Source organism: Physeter macrocephalus, chromosome 1 (assembly GCF_002837175.3).
Source record: "Physeter macrocephalus isolate SW-GA chromosome 1, ASM283717v5, whole genome shotgun sequence".
NCBI classification, from domain to species: domain Eukaryota; kingdom Metazoa; phylum Chordata; class Mammalia; order Artiodactyla; family Physeteridae; genus Physeter; species Physeter macrocephalus.
This window is the reverse complement of record NC_041214.2, coordinates 102,623,710-102,642,037: the sequence shown is the minus strand read 5'-3', so window position 1 is coordinate 102,642,037 and position 18,328 is coordinate 102,623,710. Positions and strand designations below refer to the sequence as shown.

Sequence of the window (18,328 nt, the reverse complement as noted above, 5' to 3'; positions counted from 1 at the left end):
ACCTAGAACAGTGCCTGGAAACAAAGTACATACTTAATACATACTGATAGATTAATGCCCTGGATTCTCTCAACCATTTTTGATATGTGATCCAAGCTTTTCCTTAGAATATAGGATCTCCTGTGATCCCAGAGTTAGAGATTCTTTCATACTTTAATAGTATTTGAGTTTTCAGCTTATAAATAGTTTTCACATTTTATTAGTCACTTGGCTCTACTCTGTCTGCACTTATCTCTGTTTTGAGTGCTGTTTGAGGATATTGTTGAAAAGACTTTCGTTACGTATTTGAAGTTGACATGGCAAACATTTATCAGTTTAAAACAATTCAGACTAATTACTGAATGTACTGGTGTTATATTTAATTCCTCTAAAATGTTTTTAAGTGTGCTGAAATTGTTGAGGATACCTAGATTCTCGGATTTTACTAGTCTCTTGAAAATGTATACTTATTTCAGTCGTTGCTTTAAAAAATTATTCTAAATTTTGAGGAGTCTGAAAGGATCCCTGCTTCAGAGATGTTTGGAAGTGTTGTTTGTAGTTGGACACGGTACAATCAATAAATGTTTCTTTTGTATACTATTTGCATATACTTATTCTGTAGATCCTAACATTTGGAAGATCCTGGGACCTAAAATGTCCAAGATGCCTGTAATTTCTTGTAGGTTGAAAAGTAAAATGTAGTAAATGATAATATTAAAATATCAAAAAGGATAGTATTAAAGATAGATTTGTGATGACTTCTTTTAGTTCTTGGTTCATTTCTTGGACAATTGCCACTTTATTCGTACTTCCATTTCAATCAGTTTTCTTTAATGTGATTTCTAATATGAATCTCAAGTCTTTCTGTTTGTTTTTGTTTTGAAAAATCCATAGAAGTTACATCAGTCTTATATATATTTTTTTCTGTTAGAAGCTTCTTGATCAATATATATATATTTCCTGATGACTTGAATCCTCTGGGTACTATAAATACTCAACTGAATGACTATACAAGTACACATGAAAATTCCGAGCAGTTGTTTATTCTTGGTTGTTGTGTTCTCATGGGAGCCACAGGTAGGGGAAAAGCAATCCTTTCTCTCTTTCTCTTTGAAAGGATAATAAGTTCAGTTGATTAACTACAAAACTTTTTATTTGATTTACATCAAATAGAAACACAGAGCAGAAACAGAACATCGTATCTTAACCATGATTTTCCTTGGCTTCTAGAGTGTGCAGTAGCCAGGATATTACAAAGTTAGGGTCTTGCCAGACATGATAGGTTCAATTCTTTGCTGTTCTTAGCCTCTTTATATTGTAGGCTTTACATCACCATTAATGAAAAACATACTTCAAATAACTTAGATCTTTAGTAATAAACAGTTGTTTCTCCAGTACACTTCTGCTCTCCAGTCAAACGCTCCAGTGAAGCTTCAGATGGGAAAGTGGGGGGAAGAAGAAGGCTTAATGTTTGGGAGATCTAAATGGCAACTCCACCATCCCAGTTACTCAGGCCATAACTTTGGAGTAATTTTGGCTTCTCTGTTTATCTTTGACCCAATATTTGGTTCCATCACCAAAAATCCTATTTGGTTTGCTTTCAAAATACAGTATATCCAGAATCTGACCACTACTTAACACTGCTACTTTGATTAGTATGGTCCAGACCCCATCTTCTCTCTCCTCCTTTAACTAAATACATTCTTAACTGGAATCCTTGATTTAGTCGTTTTAAAAGGTAAATTAGAATATGTCATGTTTCTGCTAAAAACTGTCTAGTTTTTCATTTTATCAGGATTAATAAAAGCCAAGTCCTACAAATGTATAGTCTGGTCCCCTGCTGCCACTGTGGCCTCATTTCCTGCCATTCTTCCTCTCACTTCACTATAGGGACACTGAAAGGTTCTTTTTTCTCACTTTTTCACTTTTTTTCAATTCTCTGCTCCAGTGTTATTTTAAAAAGGCCGCCTTTTATCACTCTTTGATCAAAAAGTTACGGTTCTACTGTAAAGTAATAACTGTCCCTTTTACCTTCTTTTATTTTCCTCCATAGTTCTTACTATCTGATATCTTTTTATTTTCTTGTTAATTCTGTCTTTCCAATTAGAATGTAAACCCCGTAAGGACAGGGACATCTATCTGTTCAGTACTATTCCCAGCACCTAGAACAGTGCCTGGAAACAAAGTACATACTTAATACATACTGATAGATTAATGCCCTGGATTCTCTCAACCATTTTTGATATGTGATCCAAGCTTTTCCTTAGAATATAGGATCTCCTGTGATCCCAGAGTTAGAGATTCTTTCATACTTTAATAGTATTTGAGTTTTCAGCTTATAAATAGTTTTCACATTTTATTAGTCACTTGGCTCTACTCTGTCTGCACTTATCTCTGTTTTGAGTGCTGTTTGAGGATATTGTTGAAAAGACTTTCGTTACGTATTTGAAGTTGACATGGCAAACATTTATCAGTTTAAAACAATTCAGACTAATTACTGAATGTACTGGTGTTATATTTAATTCCTCTAAAATGTTTTTAAGTGTGCTGAAATTGTTGAGGATACCTAGATTCTCGGATTTTACTAGTCTCTTGAAAATGTATACTTATTTCAGTCGTTGCTTTAAAAAATTATTCTAAATTTTGAGGAGTCTGAAAGGATCCCTGCTTCAGAGATGTTTGGAAGTGTTGTTTGTAGTTGGACACGGTACAATCAATAAATGTTTCTTTTGTATACTATTTGCATATACTTATTCTGTAGATCCTAACATTTGGAAGATCCTGGGACCTAAAATGTCCAAGATGCCTGTAATTTCTTGTAGGTTGAAAAGTAAAATGTAGTAAATGATAATATTAAAATATCAAAAAGGATAGTATTAAAGATAGATTTGTGATGACTTCTTTTAGTTCTTGGTTCATTTCTTGGACAATTGCCACTTTATTCGTACTTCCATTTCAATCAGTTTTCTTTAATGTGATTTCTAATATGAATCTCAAGTCTTTCTGTTTGTTTTTGTTTTGAAAAATCCATAGAAGTTACATCAGTCTTATATATATTTTTTTCTGTTAGAAGCTTCTTGATCAATATATATATATTTCCTGATGACTTGAATCCTCTGGGTACTATAAATACTCAACTGAATGACTATACAAGTACACATGAAAATTCCGAGCAGTTGTTTATTCTTGGTTGTTGTGTTCTCATGGGAGCCACAGGTAGGGGAAAAGCAATCCTTTCTCTCTTTCTCTTTGAAAGGATAATAAGTTCAGTTGATTAACTACAAAACTTTTTATTTGATTTACATCAAATAGAAACACAGAGCAGAAACAGAACATCGTATCTTAACCATGATTTTCCTTGGCTTCTAGAGTGTGCAGTAGCCAGGATATTACAAAGTTAGGGTCTTGCCAGACATGATAGGTTCAATTCTTTGCTGTTCTTAGCCTCTTTATATTGTAGGCTTTACATCACCATTAATGAAAAACATACTTCAAATAACTTAGATCTTTAGTAATAAACAGTTGTTTCTCCAGTACACTTCTGCTCTCCAGTCAAACGCTCCAGTGAAGCTTCAGATGGGAAAGTGGGGGGAAGAAGAAGGCTTAATGTTTGGGAGATCTTGGGTAGTGAGGCATTTTAATATTGACCTTGGTCTAAGAACCACAAAGGAAAATCTGTTTCTCCACGGTCCATGGGGGAAAATCTTATTCAGAAGTGACTTTTAACTTTTGGGTTTAGTCTAGGATGGGAAATGTAATAGACACTTTTGTTTGCAAGCAACAGAAACTAACTCTGGCTAACTGAAAAACAAGGAGATAGGTTATTAGAAGCTCATGGAATCTAAGGGAGAGCCAAATTATCAGTACTTAAAGGGTAGTATAAAGCCTTGAGTAAAGGTTTAAGGTTTGAAACAAACAAAAAAGTGTTACACCAGAATTGACTTTTGCAACAAGCAAAAACTACTCAGAATGTTTCTGTAGAAAAATTAGAAAGTAAAAAACCACTCATAACCTCCTAGAAATTAAAACCAAAAAAATCAAAAAGAAAAACCTGATAGTTACATTAATATTTGTTTTTGAGTAAAATTGAACATGTTTTAAAAAGCCATTTATAGTTTTTTGGTAAATATCTGCTCAGGCTCCTCAATTATTAGAGGGTTAGTTTTTTTGGTCAAATCTATCAACTTTTTCCTTGGTGGTTTTTCTGTCTTTGTTGTTATGCTGAGAGTGGTTTTCCCCATTTAAGTATTGTAAAATATTTTAAATACATTTTTGATTCAGTGGATCCATCTTTTCTTTTTCCTATCTCCAAATATTCTCTTCAGTAATGGTGGCCGTTAGCCATGGTTCTTTTTTCTTTTTTTTCAAAAATTTTTCTTTAATTAATGTATAGTTGACTTACAATATTATATTAGTTTCAGGTGTACAACATAGTAATTTGATATAGAATATACCGCAAAGTTATTATGCAATGTTGATTATATTCCCTGTGCTGCACATTGTATCCTTGTAACTTTTTATTTTGTACCTAGTAGTTTGTACCTCTTAAACCTCTTCACCTGTTGTGCCCCTCTTCACAACTCTCTTCCCTTCTCTCCCCACTTCATAACTCTCTCCCCTTCTCTCCCCTCCCCTCTCTCCCACTAGTTTATTCTATCTGTGAGGTGATATCTCATTGTGGTTTTGATTTGCATTTGTATATGATGATACAAATAAAGAGATTTTATATATAAGAGAAAACATATAGTATAATATTTGTCTTTCTCTGTCTTATTTTACTAAGCAAAATATCCTCCAGGTCTATCTATTTTGTTGCAAATGACAAAGTTTTATTCTTTTTTATAACTAATAGTCCATTTTTTTGTGTGTGTGTATTACATCTTCTTTATGGATATTTAAGTCGTTTCTGTGTTTTGACTCTTGTAAATAATACTGCTTGAACATTGGCGTGCATATATCTTTTCAAATTAGTGCTCTTGTTTTTTCAGGTAAATACCCAGGAGTGGAATTGCTAGATCATATGGTAGTTCTATTTTTAATATTTTGAGGAACCTTCATACTGCTTTTCATAGTGGCTGTACCAATTTACATTTCTACCAGCTGTGCGTGAAGGTTCCTTTTTCTCCACATTCTCATCAATACTTGTTATTTTTTGTTTTTTTGGATGATAGCCATTCTCAGTTGTGAGGTAATATCTCATTGTGGTTTTGATTTGCATTTGTATTTGATGATAGTGATGTTGACCATCTTTTTATGTACTTGTTGGCCATCTGTTTCTTCTTTGGAAAAATGCCTGTCCAGGTCCCTCTGCCCATGTTTTAGTTGGGTTGTTTAGTTTTTTGATATTGAGTTGTATGAGTTATTTGTTTAGTTTGGATAGTACTCCCTTATTGGACATACCATTTGCAAATATCTTTCCCCATTCAGTAGGTTATCTTTTCGTTTTGTTGGTTTCTTTCACTGTGAAAAAGTGTTTAAGTTTGATTTGGTCCCATTTGTTTATTTTTGCTTTTGTTTCCCTTGCCTGAGGAGACAGATCCAAAAAAATATTGCTAAGACTAATTTCAAAGAATGTATTGCCTATGCTCTCTTATAGGAGTTTTATGTTTTCAGGTCTTGCATTTGGGTCTTTAATCCATTTTGAGTTTTTGTGTGTGGGTTTGTTTCTGGGCTCTCTATTCTGTTCCATTGATCATGTGTCTAATTTTATACCAGTACCACAGTGTTCTGATTATTGTGGCTTTGTAGTATAGTCGGAAGTCAAGGAGTGTGATACCTCCAGCTTTTTTATTTTTTTTAATTGCTTAGGCTGTTAGGGTTCTTTTGTGGTTCCATACGAATTTTAAGATTATTTGTTCTAGTTCTGTGAAATATGCCACTGGAATTTTGATAGGAATTGCATTGAGCCTATAGATTGCTTTGGGTAGTATGGGTATTTTAACAGTCCATGAACATGGGATATCTTTCCATTTATTTGTGTCTTTTAAAATTTCTTTTATCAGTGTCTTATAGCTTTCAACGTACAGGTCTTCACCTTCTTGGTTAAATTTATTTTTTAATTTTTTGGCCATACCATGCGGCTTGTGGGATCTTAGTTCCCTGACCTGGGATCGAATCTGGGCCCTTGGTAGCTCTAACCACTGGACTGTCAGGGAATTCCCATCCTTGGTTAAATTTATTCTAGTTGTTTTATTCTTTTTGGTGCAATTATAAATGGAATTGTTTTCTTAATTTCTATTTCTGATAGTTTGTCATTGTGTATAGAAATCCACCAGATTTTGTATATTGATTATGTAACCTGCAACTTACTGAATCTATTATTTCTAATTTTTTTTGGTGGAGGTATTAGTGTTTTCTGTATATAGTAGCATGTCATCTGCAATGATAGTTTTACTTATTCCTTTCCAAATGGAATGCCTTTATTTCTTCTTCTTGTGTGATTGCTGTGGCTAGGACTTTCAATATTATGTTAAGTAGAAGTGGCTAGAGTGTGCATGCTTGTTTTGTCCCTGATCTTAAAGGAAAAGCTTTTAGCTTTTCACCATTGAGTATATTAGCTGTGGGTTTGTCGTAAATGTCCTTTATTATGTTTGGGTATATTCCCTCTATACCAAATTTGTTGAGAGTTTATCGTAAATAGATGTTAAATGCTTTTATTTGTTTTTTTTTTTTGCATCTGTTGAGATGATCATGTGCTTTTTTACCCTTCGCTTTGTTAATGTGGTGTATCACATTGATTGATTTGCAGATATTGGACCATCCTGAAATACTGCTTGATCATGATGTGTGGTCCTTTTTATGTGTTGTTGAATTCTCTTTGCTAATATTTTGTTGAGGATTTTTCCATCTGTGTTCATCAGAGATACTGGTCTGCAGTTTTCTTTTTTTGTAGTGTCTTTTTCTGATTTTGGTATGAGGGTAAAGCTGGCCTTGCAGAATGAGTTTCAGAGTGTTCTCTGCTCTTTAGCTTTTTGGAATAGTTTGAGAAGGATAGGTACTGACTCTTCAAATGTTTGGTAGAATTGCCCTGTGAAGCTGTCTGGTCCTGGGCTTTAGTTTTTTTGGAGTTTTTTTGATTACTGATTCAATTTCATTACTCGTAATTGGTTTGTCCAGATTTTCTATTTATTTGTTCCTGATTCAGTCTTAGAAGATTGTAATGTCTAGGAATTTATCTATTTTTGGGGGGTTGTTCAATTTGTTGGTGTATAACTGTGGTATTATGATTGTTTGTTGTACTTCTGTGATGTTGGCTGTAACTTTTCTTTTGTTTCTAATTTTATTTGGGCTCTCTTTTTCTGGAAGATTGTGACTAAAGGTTTATAAATTTTGTTTCTCTGTTCAAAAACCCAGCTCTTGGTTTCGTTGGTCTTTTCTGATGGTGGGGGGTTTTTTTTTTTTTTTTCAGTCTCTATTTTATTTGTTTCTGCTCTGATCTTTATTATTTTCCTCCTTCTACTACCTACCTTTGGGCTTTGTCTTCTTTTTTAATTCTGTTAGATGGAAAGTTAGGTTTTTTGAGATTTTTCTTGTTTCTTGAGGTTGGCTTGTATCTTCCTTCTTGGAACTGCTTTTACTATGTCCCATAGATTTTGGAAAGTTGTGTTTCTGTTTTCATTTGTCTCAAGGTATTTTTTGATTTCCTCTTTAATTTGTTCATGGACGCATTGTGGTGTTTTTTTGTGTGATTTGTTTTTAGGCGCACGTTGTTCAGTCTCCACATTTGTATTTTTTCCATTTTTCTTTCTGTAATTAATTTCTAGTTTCACACCATTGTGGTCAGAAAGGATGCTTGATATAATTTCAGTCTGTTAAATTTACTGAGACCTTTTTTGTGGCCTAGCATGTATCTTTCCTGGAGAAAGTTCCATGTGCACTTGAAAAGAACGTGTATTCTGTGTTGGGATGAGATATCTATTCTGTAGATATCTATTAAGTCCATTGGTCTAATATGTCATTTAAGACCACTGTTTCCTTATTGGTTTTCTGTCTGGATGATCTATTCACTGATGTAAGTAGGGTATTATAATCCCATACTGTTACCATATTTTGTCAATTTTTTCCTTTGTGTCTATTATTATTTGCTTTATATATTTAGGTGCTCCTATTAGGTGCTCCTATATTAGGTGCATATATGTTTACAAATGTTACATCTGCTTCTTGGATTGATCCCTTTATCATTATATGATGTCCTTCTTTGTCTTTTGCTCTGGATTTTGTTTTAAAGTCTGTTCTGCCTGATACGAGTTTTGCTACCCCATAAGCCGTTATTCTTAAGGTTGTAAGGAGATAACATTAGCACTATCCCTTCGAGTTAATTCTGATACTTAGTGTCTTAGTAACGTGGGATTGCTATAACAAAACACTATAGACTGGTTGGCTTAATCATCTGACATTTATTTCTCATAGTTCTGTGAGTTTGAGAAATCCAAGATCAAGGTGCAAGCAGATTCAGTTCCTGTTGAGGACCCTTTCCTGACTTGTAGACAGCCACCTTCTTGCTTTGTCCTCACAGAGAGGGGGAGAGAGCTCTACTCTCTCTTCCTTTTCTTATGAGGACACTAATGCCAGCCTGTGATCCTGCCATCATATAACCTAATTACCACAAAAAGACCCCACCACCAGTTAGGTATTCAATATATACATTTTGGAGGAACACAAACATTCAGTCCATAATACGTGTTTTATCTTATCTCTTTTCTACTTCCACCTGAGGAAGATGATTCTGTTTATTTTTTATTTGCTTTTATTTTGAACATTATTTACTGTGATTCTGACATCAAAGAAGAACACAAAGTAAAAACTAAAAGTTCTTTCTTTAATCCTTAGTAGTGTCACTCCTTAGAGTAACTAATGTTTATCTTCCAGAATATACAAAAATGATTGTCAGTATATATGGAATATGTGGCTCATTTTTTTACGTATAGATCTTCAGTCCATCTGGATTTGTGTGTATGTGTGTTTAGTAAAGCAGGGGTAGATCTATTTCCAGATATTAGCTCTTGTCCTTTCATCATGTCTTGACTAATTCATTATTTCCCCACTTGTACAACATATTACATATTGTATGCCATTCTATATGTTGGTCTGTTTGTGTACTTTCAATTGTGTTAAGACATTAAGGTTTTTATTATTTCTATTTTAGTATTCTTTCTCCCCTTTACGGTGCCATTGTGGTTTTTTTTTTTTAAACATATTGGCCCTAGTCTAGTTTCAAGAATTTTTGTCATGGTTTTTACTGCAGTTGCATTGAATTTGTGTGCTAACATGGAGAGATTTGCCGTCTATGTAGTAGGTATTACGTCTGTCTTCTCAGGAACATATCTTCCATTTACTCAAGTTAATTGCTCAGGTTTCTAGGTTCTTTACAACATTATTCATGGGTGTTTTAAATGTTAATATTTTGCAAATATTGACTTTTTCTACAGTAAGTTTGTAAAGGTTATCACTTGTTATGGCATGATGAATATACATTTTGTATACAGTTTGCATGGTTTTCAAGCAACCACATTATTTGTTCTAATAGTGCTTTACTTGGCCTTCTTAGGTTTTTCTAGTAATAGGTTTTTCAAATAATAATTTTGTCTGTTCCTTTCTTATTCTTATTCTTCCTTCTTTCCTTTCCTTGTCTCATTGAATGGGAATTTCTAGTCTAAGTTGAATGTTGATAATGACAGTGCACCATCTTGTCTTGGTCTTTCATTAATAACCATGCCCCCTTTTAAATTTTAGCCTTGTGATGGCCATTGATTTGAGAAAAATCTACTTTATTATTAAGAATCCTTTTCTCAGTTGTTATTTTTCAAAAAATCAGATAATGAGGGCTTCCCTGGTGGCACAGTGGTTAAAAATCGACCTGCCAATGCAGGGGGCACAGGTTCGAGCCCTGGTCTGGGAAGATCCCACATGCTGCGGAGCAACTAAGCCCGTGTACCACAACTACTGAGCCTGCACTCTAGAGCCCGCAAGCCACAACTACTGAAGCCTGCGTGCCTAGAGCCCATGCTCCACAACAAGAGAAGCCACCACAATGAGAAGCCCGCGCAGCACAACAAAGCGTAGCCCCTGCTTGCCGCAACTAGAGAAAGCCTGTGTGCAGCAACAAAGATCCAACGCAGCCAAAAATTAAAAAATAAATAAATTAATTTTAAAAAATCAGATAATGAATATTGAATTCTATTAAATGTCTTTTTGGCATCAGATGAGAAAGTTATGTGACCTTTCAGTGTGATGAACAGTCTAAAAATATCCTTGCATTCTTGAATATCCTACTTGGTCATTGTGTCTTTTTCTTTAAATAAAGAGCTGTGTGTTCTTTCATAACATTATATGAAATTTTGAATATTTGTAAATTGCCCTTTCATTTGCGTAGTTTTGGGTGTAGTACTGGGCTTATGATAGCTTTTTAAAATGCGTTAGAATACTTTCATATTTTATATGTTTTAGGTTAAATTTTAAAGGCTTTTTACAAAGCTTGAAAGCATGATAAGAGCAATGATGGTAAATTTTTTGGACTTGATACTTTTTTGGTGGAGTGGCTAAAAGAAAGTCTTTTTCTTCCATAGCTGTTAAGTATGGTCATTGTGAATTGTCAGTCCTTTTTTGTAATATCCTCAGTCATCTCTTGGGTGGTAAAGTTTGCCCTCTTATCTAACTATTTATTTGTCTATCTATGTATGTATCCATGTATGTATCTATCTAATATGTTCATTTATGGGGTTTTTTTCCTCCCAAGAAGGAAAAAATATTATTCATGGAAATAATATTGTGTAAAGGTTTTGTTGTTGTTTAGAACTGTTGAATACGTTTAAACACATTTTTCTTGGTTATCTTTTTAAGTGATACCCTTCTGCATTTTTATGTTGATTTAAAAATATTAACTGGACATAACTCTAAATTTTAAAGGTATTTATACAGTTTCCATATTCAGTGCTTATATTGGTTTACTTCTTAGTTTGAGCATTTATTTTGCCAGGACATGTATGTGAGTTGTAAACTCTCCAAGGATTTGTCATATATGTTCTAATATACCTGTCAGTGAAGAGCATCTTGCTTGAGTTTAGTATTCATGAGTATTAGTCCTATGTTCCTTAAAATGATTTATATTTCATCCATTGCTTTTAGGAAGGAAATCAGTATTATAAAAGTGAAGTTTAGTATCATTTTATTTTAACTTTTGCTTGTAGTTTTTCTTCATCTGTGAGATAGAAGAACTTAATTTCACATTTATATGTGTTTTTTAAATTCATGTTTTCTGGCAGTTGGTCTATCTTTAATGAAGTGTTTTATACAGATTTTTGGGAGAGGGACTCTCCAAAGGAAGAAACTTTAGTATTATATTTGGTTTGACAGATCCTAAATGTATTAATTATCTGTTGCTGAGTAACAAAATACCCTAAAATTTAATAGTATTAAAACAGCATATATTTATCACCTCTCAGTTTCTTTGGGTCAGGAATCTAGGCATAGATCAGCTGGGTCCTTTGTTTCAGAGTCTCTCACAGGCTGCAGTCAGGGTGTCAGCTAGGGCTGGGACCTTACTTGGTGGCTTGACCGGGGAAGGACCTGCTCTTAAGCTTACTCTTGGCCCAATCTAGTGCTTTTTCCACTGCAACACATATTGGTGATTATTTGATTCACTTAAGAATCATTCTTTGGGTCTTAAATCCAGCCCTGGGAACATCTAGCTCTTTTCAGTCCTTCCTGTTACTCGGTCATTAGTGGCTGTGTGTGTGTGTGTGTGTGTGTGTGTGTGTGTGTGTGTGTGTGTGTGTGTACTTACACAAGGAGAAGAAGGGAGAGAGGAAAACAGGAAGGGAGGGAATTTGATCATATGTTAATGTAACTTTTTTTCATTTTTAAGAACTATGCTTTTTTGTTTTTCCTTAGGTGCCTTAGCTGGACCAGTTATTGTGGAGCCACATGTCACAGCAGTATGGGGAAAGAATGTTTCACTGAAGTGTTTAATTGAAGGAAATGAAACTATAACACAAATTTTATGGGAGAAGATACATGGCAAAAGTGCACAGACTGTTGCAGTTCATCATCCTCAATATGGATTCTCTGTTCAAGGAGAATATCAGGGAAGAGTCTTGTTTAAAAACTATTCACTTAATGATGCAACAATTACTCTACATAACATAGGATTCTCTGATTCTGGACAATATATATGCAAAGCTGTTACATTCCCACTTGGAAATGCTCAGTCCTCTACAACTGTAACTGTATTAGGTAGGTGTACTTGAATTGTATATTTTGGTGGTGTGGTGAGGATTATTGTAAAAGTATTTTCAAGAACTTAAAATGATCGAAATTATATATAAATGTAGGTTTAAAATAAAAGAATTCAGATATGTTTTTTCAAGTTCTATCATAAAATTCTATGATTCTAGACTCTCAGTTTAAACTAAATCTTGTCCCTCCCTATCTACCTGTGTATCTATATAAAGCTGTGTAATTTATAGCTATTTTACTTTCTTCATGCAAGATTGTTTTTTTATTTATAATACTAAGTGCTGAGTTTCTTTGACATTTATTTTCATTATTTCCCCTCAAATTTTCAACCTTTAAATTACCATCTTTAAATAAGCTTTTCCATTTTTTAAGTGACTATGGTCTTAGAGCCATTGACATCTCATGTTTGTTTTTCAAATCAGATTTTATTTCTGCTGTTGTGGATTTGCATAGCTATTTGAATTTTGGTCTCTTGCTTGCATTGAAAGATCTTCTGCCTTTTCCTATCTGATAACTATTAAAGTTTATAGCAGAATTTAGGAAGAGCTTATTAGCATTAAAATAGTCACCTGCAGTGAAAGGTAAACCAATTTGGAATAGCTGGTGAGTACTTTTATAATACTAGAAGGAGGATTAAGGAGTAAAAGCAACTGTAGCCATTTCCACCCAGAGTGGAACTCCTTTAATGGGTGGTCTTTGCTATGAATCTGCCTGTTTGCCTGTGGGGGACTTTTTAAGGTCCGCTGATAGCTTTCCGTACTCAGTCCTTCTTCACTTTTCTCCCAGATGTTGTTCCCTAATAAGCCTTTTGTACTCCTCATTTGATCTCAGTATCTGCTTCCAGAGAACCAAATAACTACACAGCCTCTAATATTTAATGGCATGATTTCAGGGTCACTGATGTGCAGGAAAGAAATTTTGTCCAAATATGTTATATATTTTATTATGTTGAGAAATACTATTTAAAAATAGAAATAAAATTAAATATTTGAAGACTTTAATGTTTAAGAGCCTGCCCTAAGAGCTGTGGGAAAAATATAACTTATGTTTACAAAATTGATACTTTTGTGAACTGTTTTGATTGGAAGGCAGGGCATAAATATCTGAAAAATCAAGTGCAAGCCATTGGGGTAAAAAGTCACAGAAAAATTCAGTGTCAAGAAAAAATAGATAAATCGCATATAGAAGAGAGAACTCGTGAATAAGACTTTTTGCTTTAAATTTTAGTAATTCCCCTTAAATTAACACAATACTCAATGGTTTAAAACTCGACTGTTGATAGTATAAGACTAGTCATGCTTTTAGCTGGGTCTTCTCTAACTTCATCTGTTCCACTCCTTGCTCTACTTCTCCCAGCAACCCAAATTTTATAATCATAATTAACTATTTACAGTTCATTAACACCTATCTTTTTACATGTGTGTTTTCTTATGCCTGGATTGCCACCTTTTTCCTCCTGTCTCTTCTAGATTCTTCTTTTTAACTGCTACTCATCAAACCACATCCTTTTGGAAGCCATTCTTGAAATATCTACCCCTCTACAATTTGATGGGGTTTTTTTGCTCTTTTGCCTTTGTATCTTGAGCTTATCTTTGTTGTAGCAATTAACATAATGCTTATTATATGTCTTCTTCACTGTAAACTTGTGGTGGACTGCAACTGTGCACTTTAAAATTTAACTTTATATCCCTAAAGCCTGTAAAAGTTTCTGGTATGTAGCAGTAATACACTAAATATTATTTAAGTAGGGTATAGGAATGGATAAATAAACTCTGTAGTTTAGAAATGTTTTGTAGAAAAGTAGTTGAGCCAGTCCTTGAATGGTGGATAGGTTTTAGGTAGGCAAAAAGGAAAGAAGTATAGGGAGGAGAATGAGCCAACGTAGGGAGGCAGAAAACAGCATATGTTAGGGCACAGTTTCTTCAAAATTGGCATTGTTGAACTTTCGGGCTGGAATTCTTGTGATGAGCTGTCCTGTGCATTGTAGACTGTTTAGCAGCATCCATGACCTCTACCCACTAGATGCTAGTAGCAGTTCCTTCAGTTTCAACAAGTTAGAATGTCTCTCAACATTGCCAAGTGTCCTCTGTGGGACCGCTGAGTAATTTGTTGATTGTTCAAAGGATTTATATAAAATGCAAGAATTAAAGGTTAGAAAGGTAGAGTAGGACCACTTTAAAGTAATCTAAATATTAAGATGGGGAATTTGAGCTTTATATCACTGGAAATGCAAACTTAGTATACAGCATTGTACTTCTTCTCACCTCTCTTCTTTTATTCTCAGATTCTTGCTGTTTATTTTTTTTTAATTTATTTTTTTGGCCACGCTGCACGGCATACAGGATCTTAGTTTCCTGAGCAAGATTCAAACCTGTGCCCCCTGCGGTGGAAGCATGTAGCCCTAACCACTGGACAACCAGGGAAGTCCCAGATTCTTGCTGTTTAAAGCATGGTTCATGAACCAGCAGCAATGGCATCACTTGGGAGCATGTTAGAAATACAGAATTACAGACCCCTCTCAGACTTGTTGAATGATAAATCTACATTTTAGCAAGATCCCCAAGTACTTTTTATGTACAGTAGAGTTTGAGAAACACTGCTTTGACCATCTTCTCACCTTGCTTAGAGGAATACCTAACTCGTAGACCTGATTTAGAAGTAATGTGATGAAAGTTGTGATTTAAGATGACGAGTCTGGTGTTTTTGATGGATTGAAATGAAGAGTCCTGAAATCATAATGCCTCAGCCATGAGGCCATGAAAGCTTGAAGTTAATTTTCTAATTTCTGCCACTTGAGTGAGGAAGGGAGCTACTACAAAGGAAAAATTAGCAGAACGTTGTAACTGACTGTATATAATAAACTAGGGAGGTTTGAACAATAACAGATTTTGAACCTTAGTGATTGAGTAAATTGTGTTACCATTAATTTAAATGGGCATATCTGAATGAAAAACATTTTGGGGATTGGGAGGATGAGATGATGAACTCAACATTTGGCTTATTGAATTGGAGGATACATAGGCAGACAACACCAGGTAGGTGGTTAGAAACTATAGAGTCAAGCTTTGTATCAAAAGCAAATAAAATCAGGGTTCATCCAGGTAGTAGTGTTTATCAGATAAAAGCTTTTAAGAGACTTACAAAAAGTAACTGAAGGCCTAAGACTCAGTATTTATTAGGGCAGAGATTGGAAGAAATAGAGATGAGGAGTTCAAAAAGATAGTTTGAGGAAAAACTGTCAAAGTAATATTCATATCAAGAGAAGATAAAAGTTTTTAAGGTTACTCTAGCAGCTTTTTCCCACAGTGAGAAGCAAGCCATACAGAAAATGATTTCAGTGACAGTTTTTTCAGTTCTCCGAAGGCTGGCACATAGCTACTATCATTCTAAATGCATAGCCCAGAAGTTAATTCATTACTTGCAGCAGATACCTGAAGGCATTAGAACTTAATCCTTTTGGAACTGATTGGGAAGAACTGCACTAAGTATCAAATTTTACTAAATCAGTCAAAGAGAATAGGCAAAGAAAAGTATTGAGTGTATAGATTAGGCAGTGACATTAGAGTTTCAAAGGAGTAGTAGTAATAGAAAGTGAATTAAGGGAATGTAATATAGCAAAAAGCTTTGGGAACACTGAACAACAAATGCCCCATAGCAGAAGAGTTGTACAATTGGTTACTTCCTCTTGATATATGGGATATTATATAGTTGTTAAAAGTGTAGTTAAGAGAAGTATTGCTGCTTGAAAATAAAATGAGCCACAAAACTGTAGGTATGCCATGATTACATCTATATAGAAACTAGAAACAAATAAGAGAAGGAAATGGAAGAATATGATATTGACTGTATTAAGATATTACAGTTGTGGATAAGTTTTCTTTGTTTTTCCAATTTTTAGTAATATTACTTCTGTAATTTAAAAAAAAAAGATTTCTGCTGGTGCACATGATGGAGTAACAGGGATTGGATTTACCCTTTCTCTCTCTAGCAACAAAAAAACTAGGCAACTTAATAGGCATGGGAGGATTATGATCCCTGAAAGAAGGAAAATAAACAAGATGAGTTCTACAATTGCTCCAGCCTCCTCCTTAGGCAGTTTCCAGTGACAGCTCAGTGACAAGGAATTCAGGTACAGAATGCTAGAGAATGTCTCCCTGAGTTTAAGAGACAGATTGGACAGGTGATTAGAATTTGTGGAGCAGAATACTGGAAAGAAGGGAACATGAGAGAGAAAGAGAGAATGTGTGTGCTTTAGAGACCTACAGAAGGGCCCTCTGAAGTCTTTGGTTTAGTACTGATCTGTGTGCATGTGAGAGCAAACTTTTGAGGTGGGTGAAAGAACCAACAGAAAGAAGTAAGCTTAACAATCCTAGCGTTAATGCAGGGCCGGGAAAACTTTATGTTTCCCCAAATCAGAGTATATAGGGCATTGGGTAGCATCTTAAGAGGAAGCAACAACAAAACCACTAGACAGGGAAGGGTACAGAGAAGTTAACTTAAATGTTGGGGAATATGAGAAAAGTAACTTTAGAAAGCAAATGAAGTGTACAACTAGGAGATTGATTCCCTTCAGAAGAAATAGAAATAACAATTTAAAATTGACTTTAAGATAATTTTTTAAGTTCCTCAAAGATAAAAGCCTTTATTGATGGCACAGGTTATTCACATCACCTCTCCCATGGTGGGGGATGGGCAGGTGAAATGTTAAAAACCATTGAAAACTTCAAAGAAATAACAACATAGTGAGGAATATAACTAGACCAAATCTAAGAGAAGGTAGAAATATAGAAATAAACCTAGTACCGAAAGCTGAAATCTGTATTCAACCTTGGGGACATTTGACAATTCAGAAGAGACACTTAAGATGATGAACTAAGATTTCAAGAACCTTGAGAAGTGAGAGAGACAAATATCTGAATGCAAGTCTGCTCAAGATGGGATGTCTAATAACCTTTCTTATATTCTCTTGGTACCCAAAGGCTTAACGTTTTCAGAATAGTAATACACCTGTAGTAAACCAGTCTTCTTACAGACTTCTAGGCCTGGTTTATATTGCTTGGGTAGTCTGAAATTAAGGAGATCCTGGACTTTATAGTGTTCTCAGGAGCTAGCTTAGCAGAAGAAGACACAGAAAGGTACTGCGTTCTGAGCCTCAAATTATTTCTACCTTCATTATTCAAACTCAAGGATATCATCTGCTTGAATAACCAGGCATACAAGTAGAGAAGACTCCACAAGCAGCAGCCAGCGCAAACAAGACAACAGAAGCAGACCTGCATGAGATGTTGGAATTAGTGGACACAGACTGTTAAACAACAGTGCTTACCATTTGAAGGAATAAGTCAATCTCTTAAATTTCTGCAGAGAACAAGAAATTTTGTCTACTTCAAGGCCAAATTACTGTGTGATATATATAGTAATTTGGCCTCGAAGGAGACAGGTAATTCTTAGTACAAACATACCTTGGAGATATTGTGGGTTCAGTTCTAGACCACTGTAATAAAGCTAGTATTGCAATAAAGTGAATATCACAGTTAAACAGTCACATGAATTTTTTGGTTTCCCAGTGTTATAAAAATTATGTTTATACTATACTATAGTCTGTTAAGTGTGCAATAGTATTATGTCTTTTTGTTTTTTTACATCTTTATTGGAGTATAATTTCTTTACAATGATGTGTTAGTTTATGCTGTATAACAAAGTGAATCAGCTATGTGTATACCTACATTCCCATATCCCCTCCCTCTTGTGTCTCCCTCCCACCCTCCCTATCCCACCCCTCTAGGTGGTCACAAAGCGCGGAGCTGATTTCCCTGTGCTATGCGGCTGCTTCCCACTAGCTATCTATTTTACATTTGTTAGTGTATATATGTGCATGTCACTCTCTCACTTCATCCCAGCTTACTCTTCCCCCTCCCCATGTCCTCAGGTCCATTCTGTACGTCTGCATCTTTATTCCTGTGCTGCCCCTAGGTTCTTCAGAACCACTTTTTTTTTAGATTCCATATATATGTGTTAGCATATGGTATTTGTTTTTCCCTTTCTGTTACTTCACTCTGTATGACAGACTCTAGGTCCATTCACCTCACTACAAATAGCTCAATTTTGTTTCTTT

At 34.8% G+C, this 18,328-nt stretch overlaps 1 protein-coding gene across 4 annotated transcripts in view; it reads left to right on the top strand.

The window, feature by feature from the left end:
* The window catches only part of NECTIN3 (nectin cell adhesion molecule 3), a 126,540-nt gene that overhangs the window by 30,745 nt on the left and 77,467 nt on the right, over positions 1–18,328 (top strand). For all 4 annotated transcript variants that reach the window (XM_024120196.2, XM_024120197.3, XM_055085701.1 and 1 more), the window contains exon 2: positions 11,869–12,210. In XM_024120196.2, the coding sequence (XP_023975964.1) occupies positions 11,869–12,210 (342 nt within the window). The remainder of the gene's footprint in view (positions 1–11,868; positions 12,211–18,328) is intronic.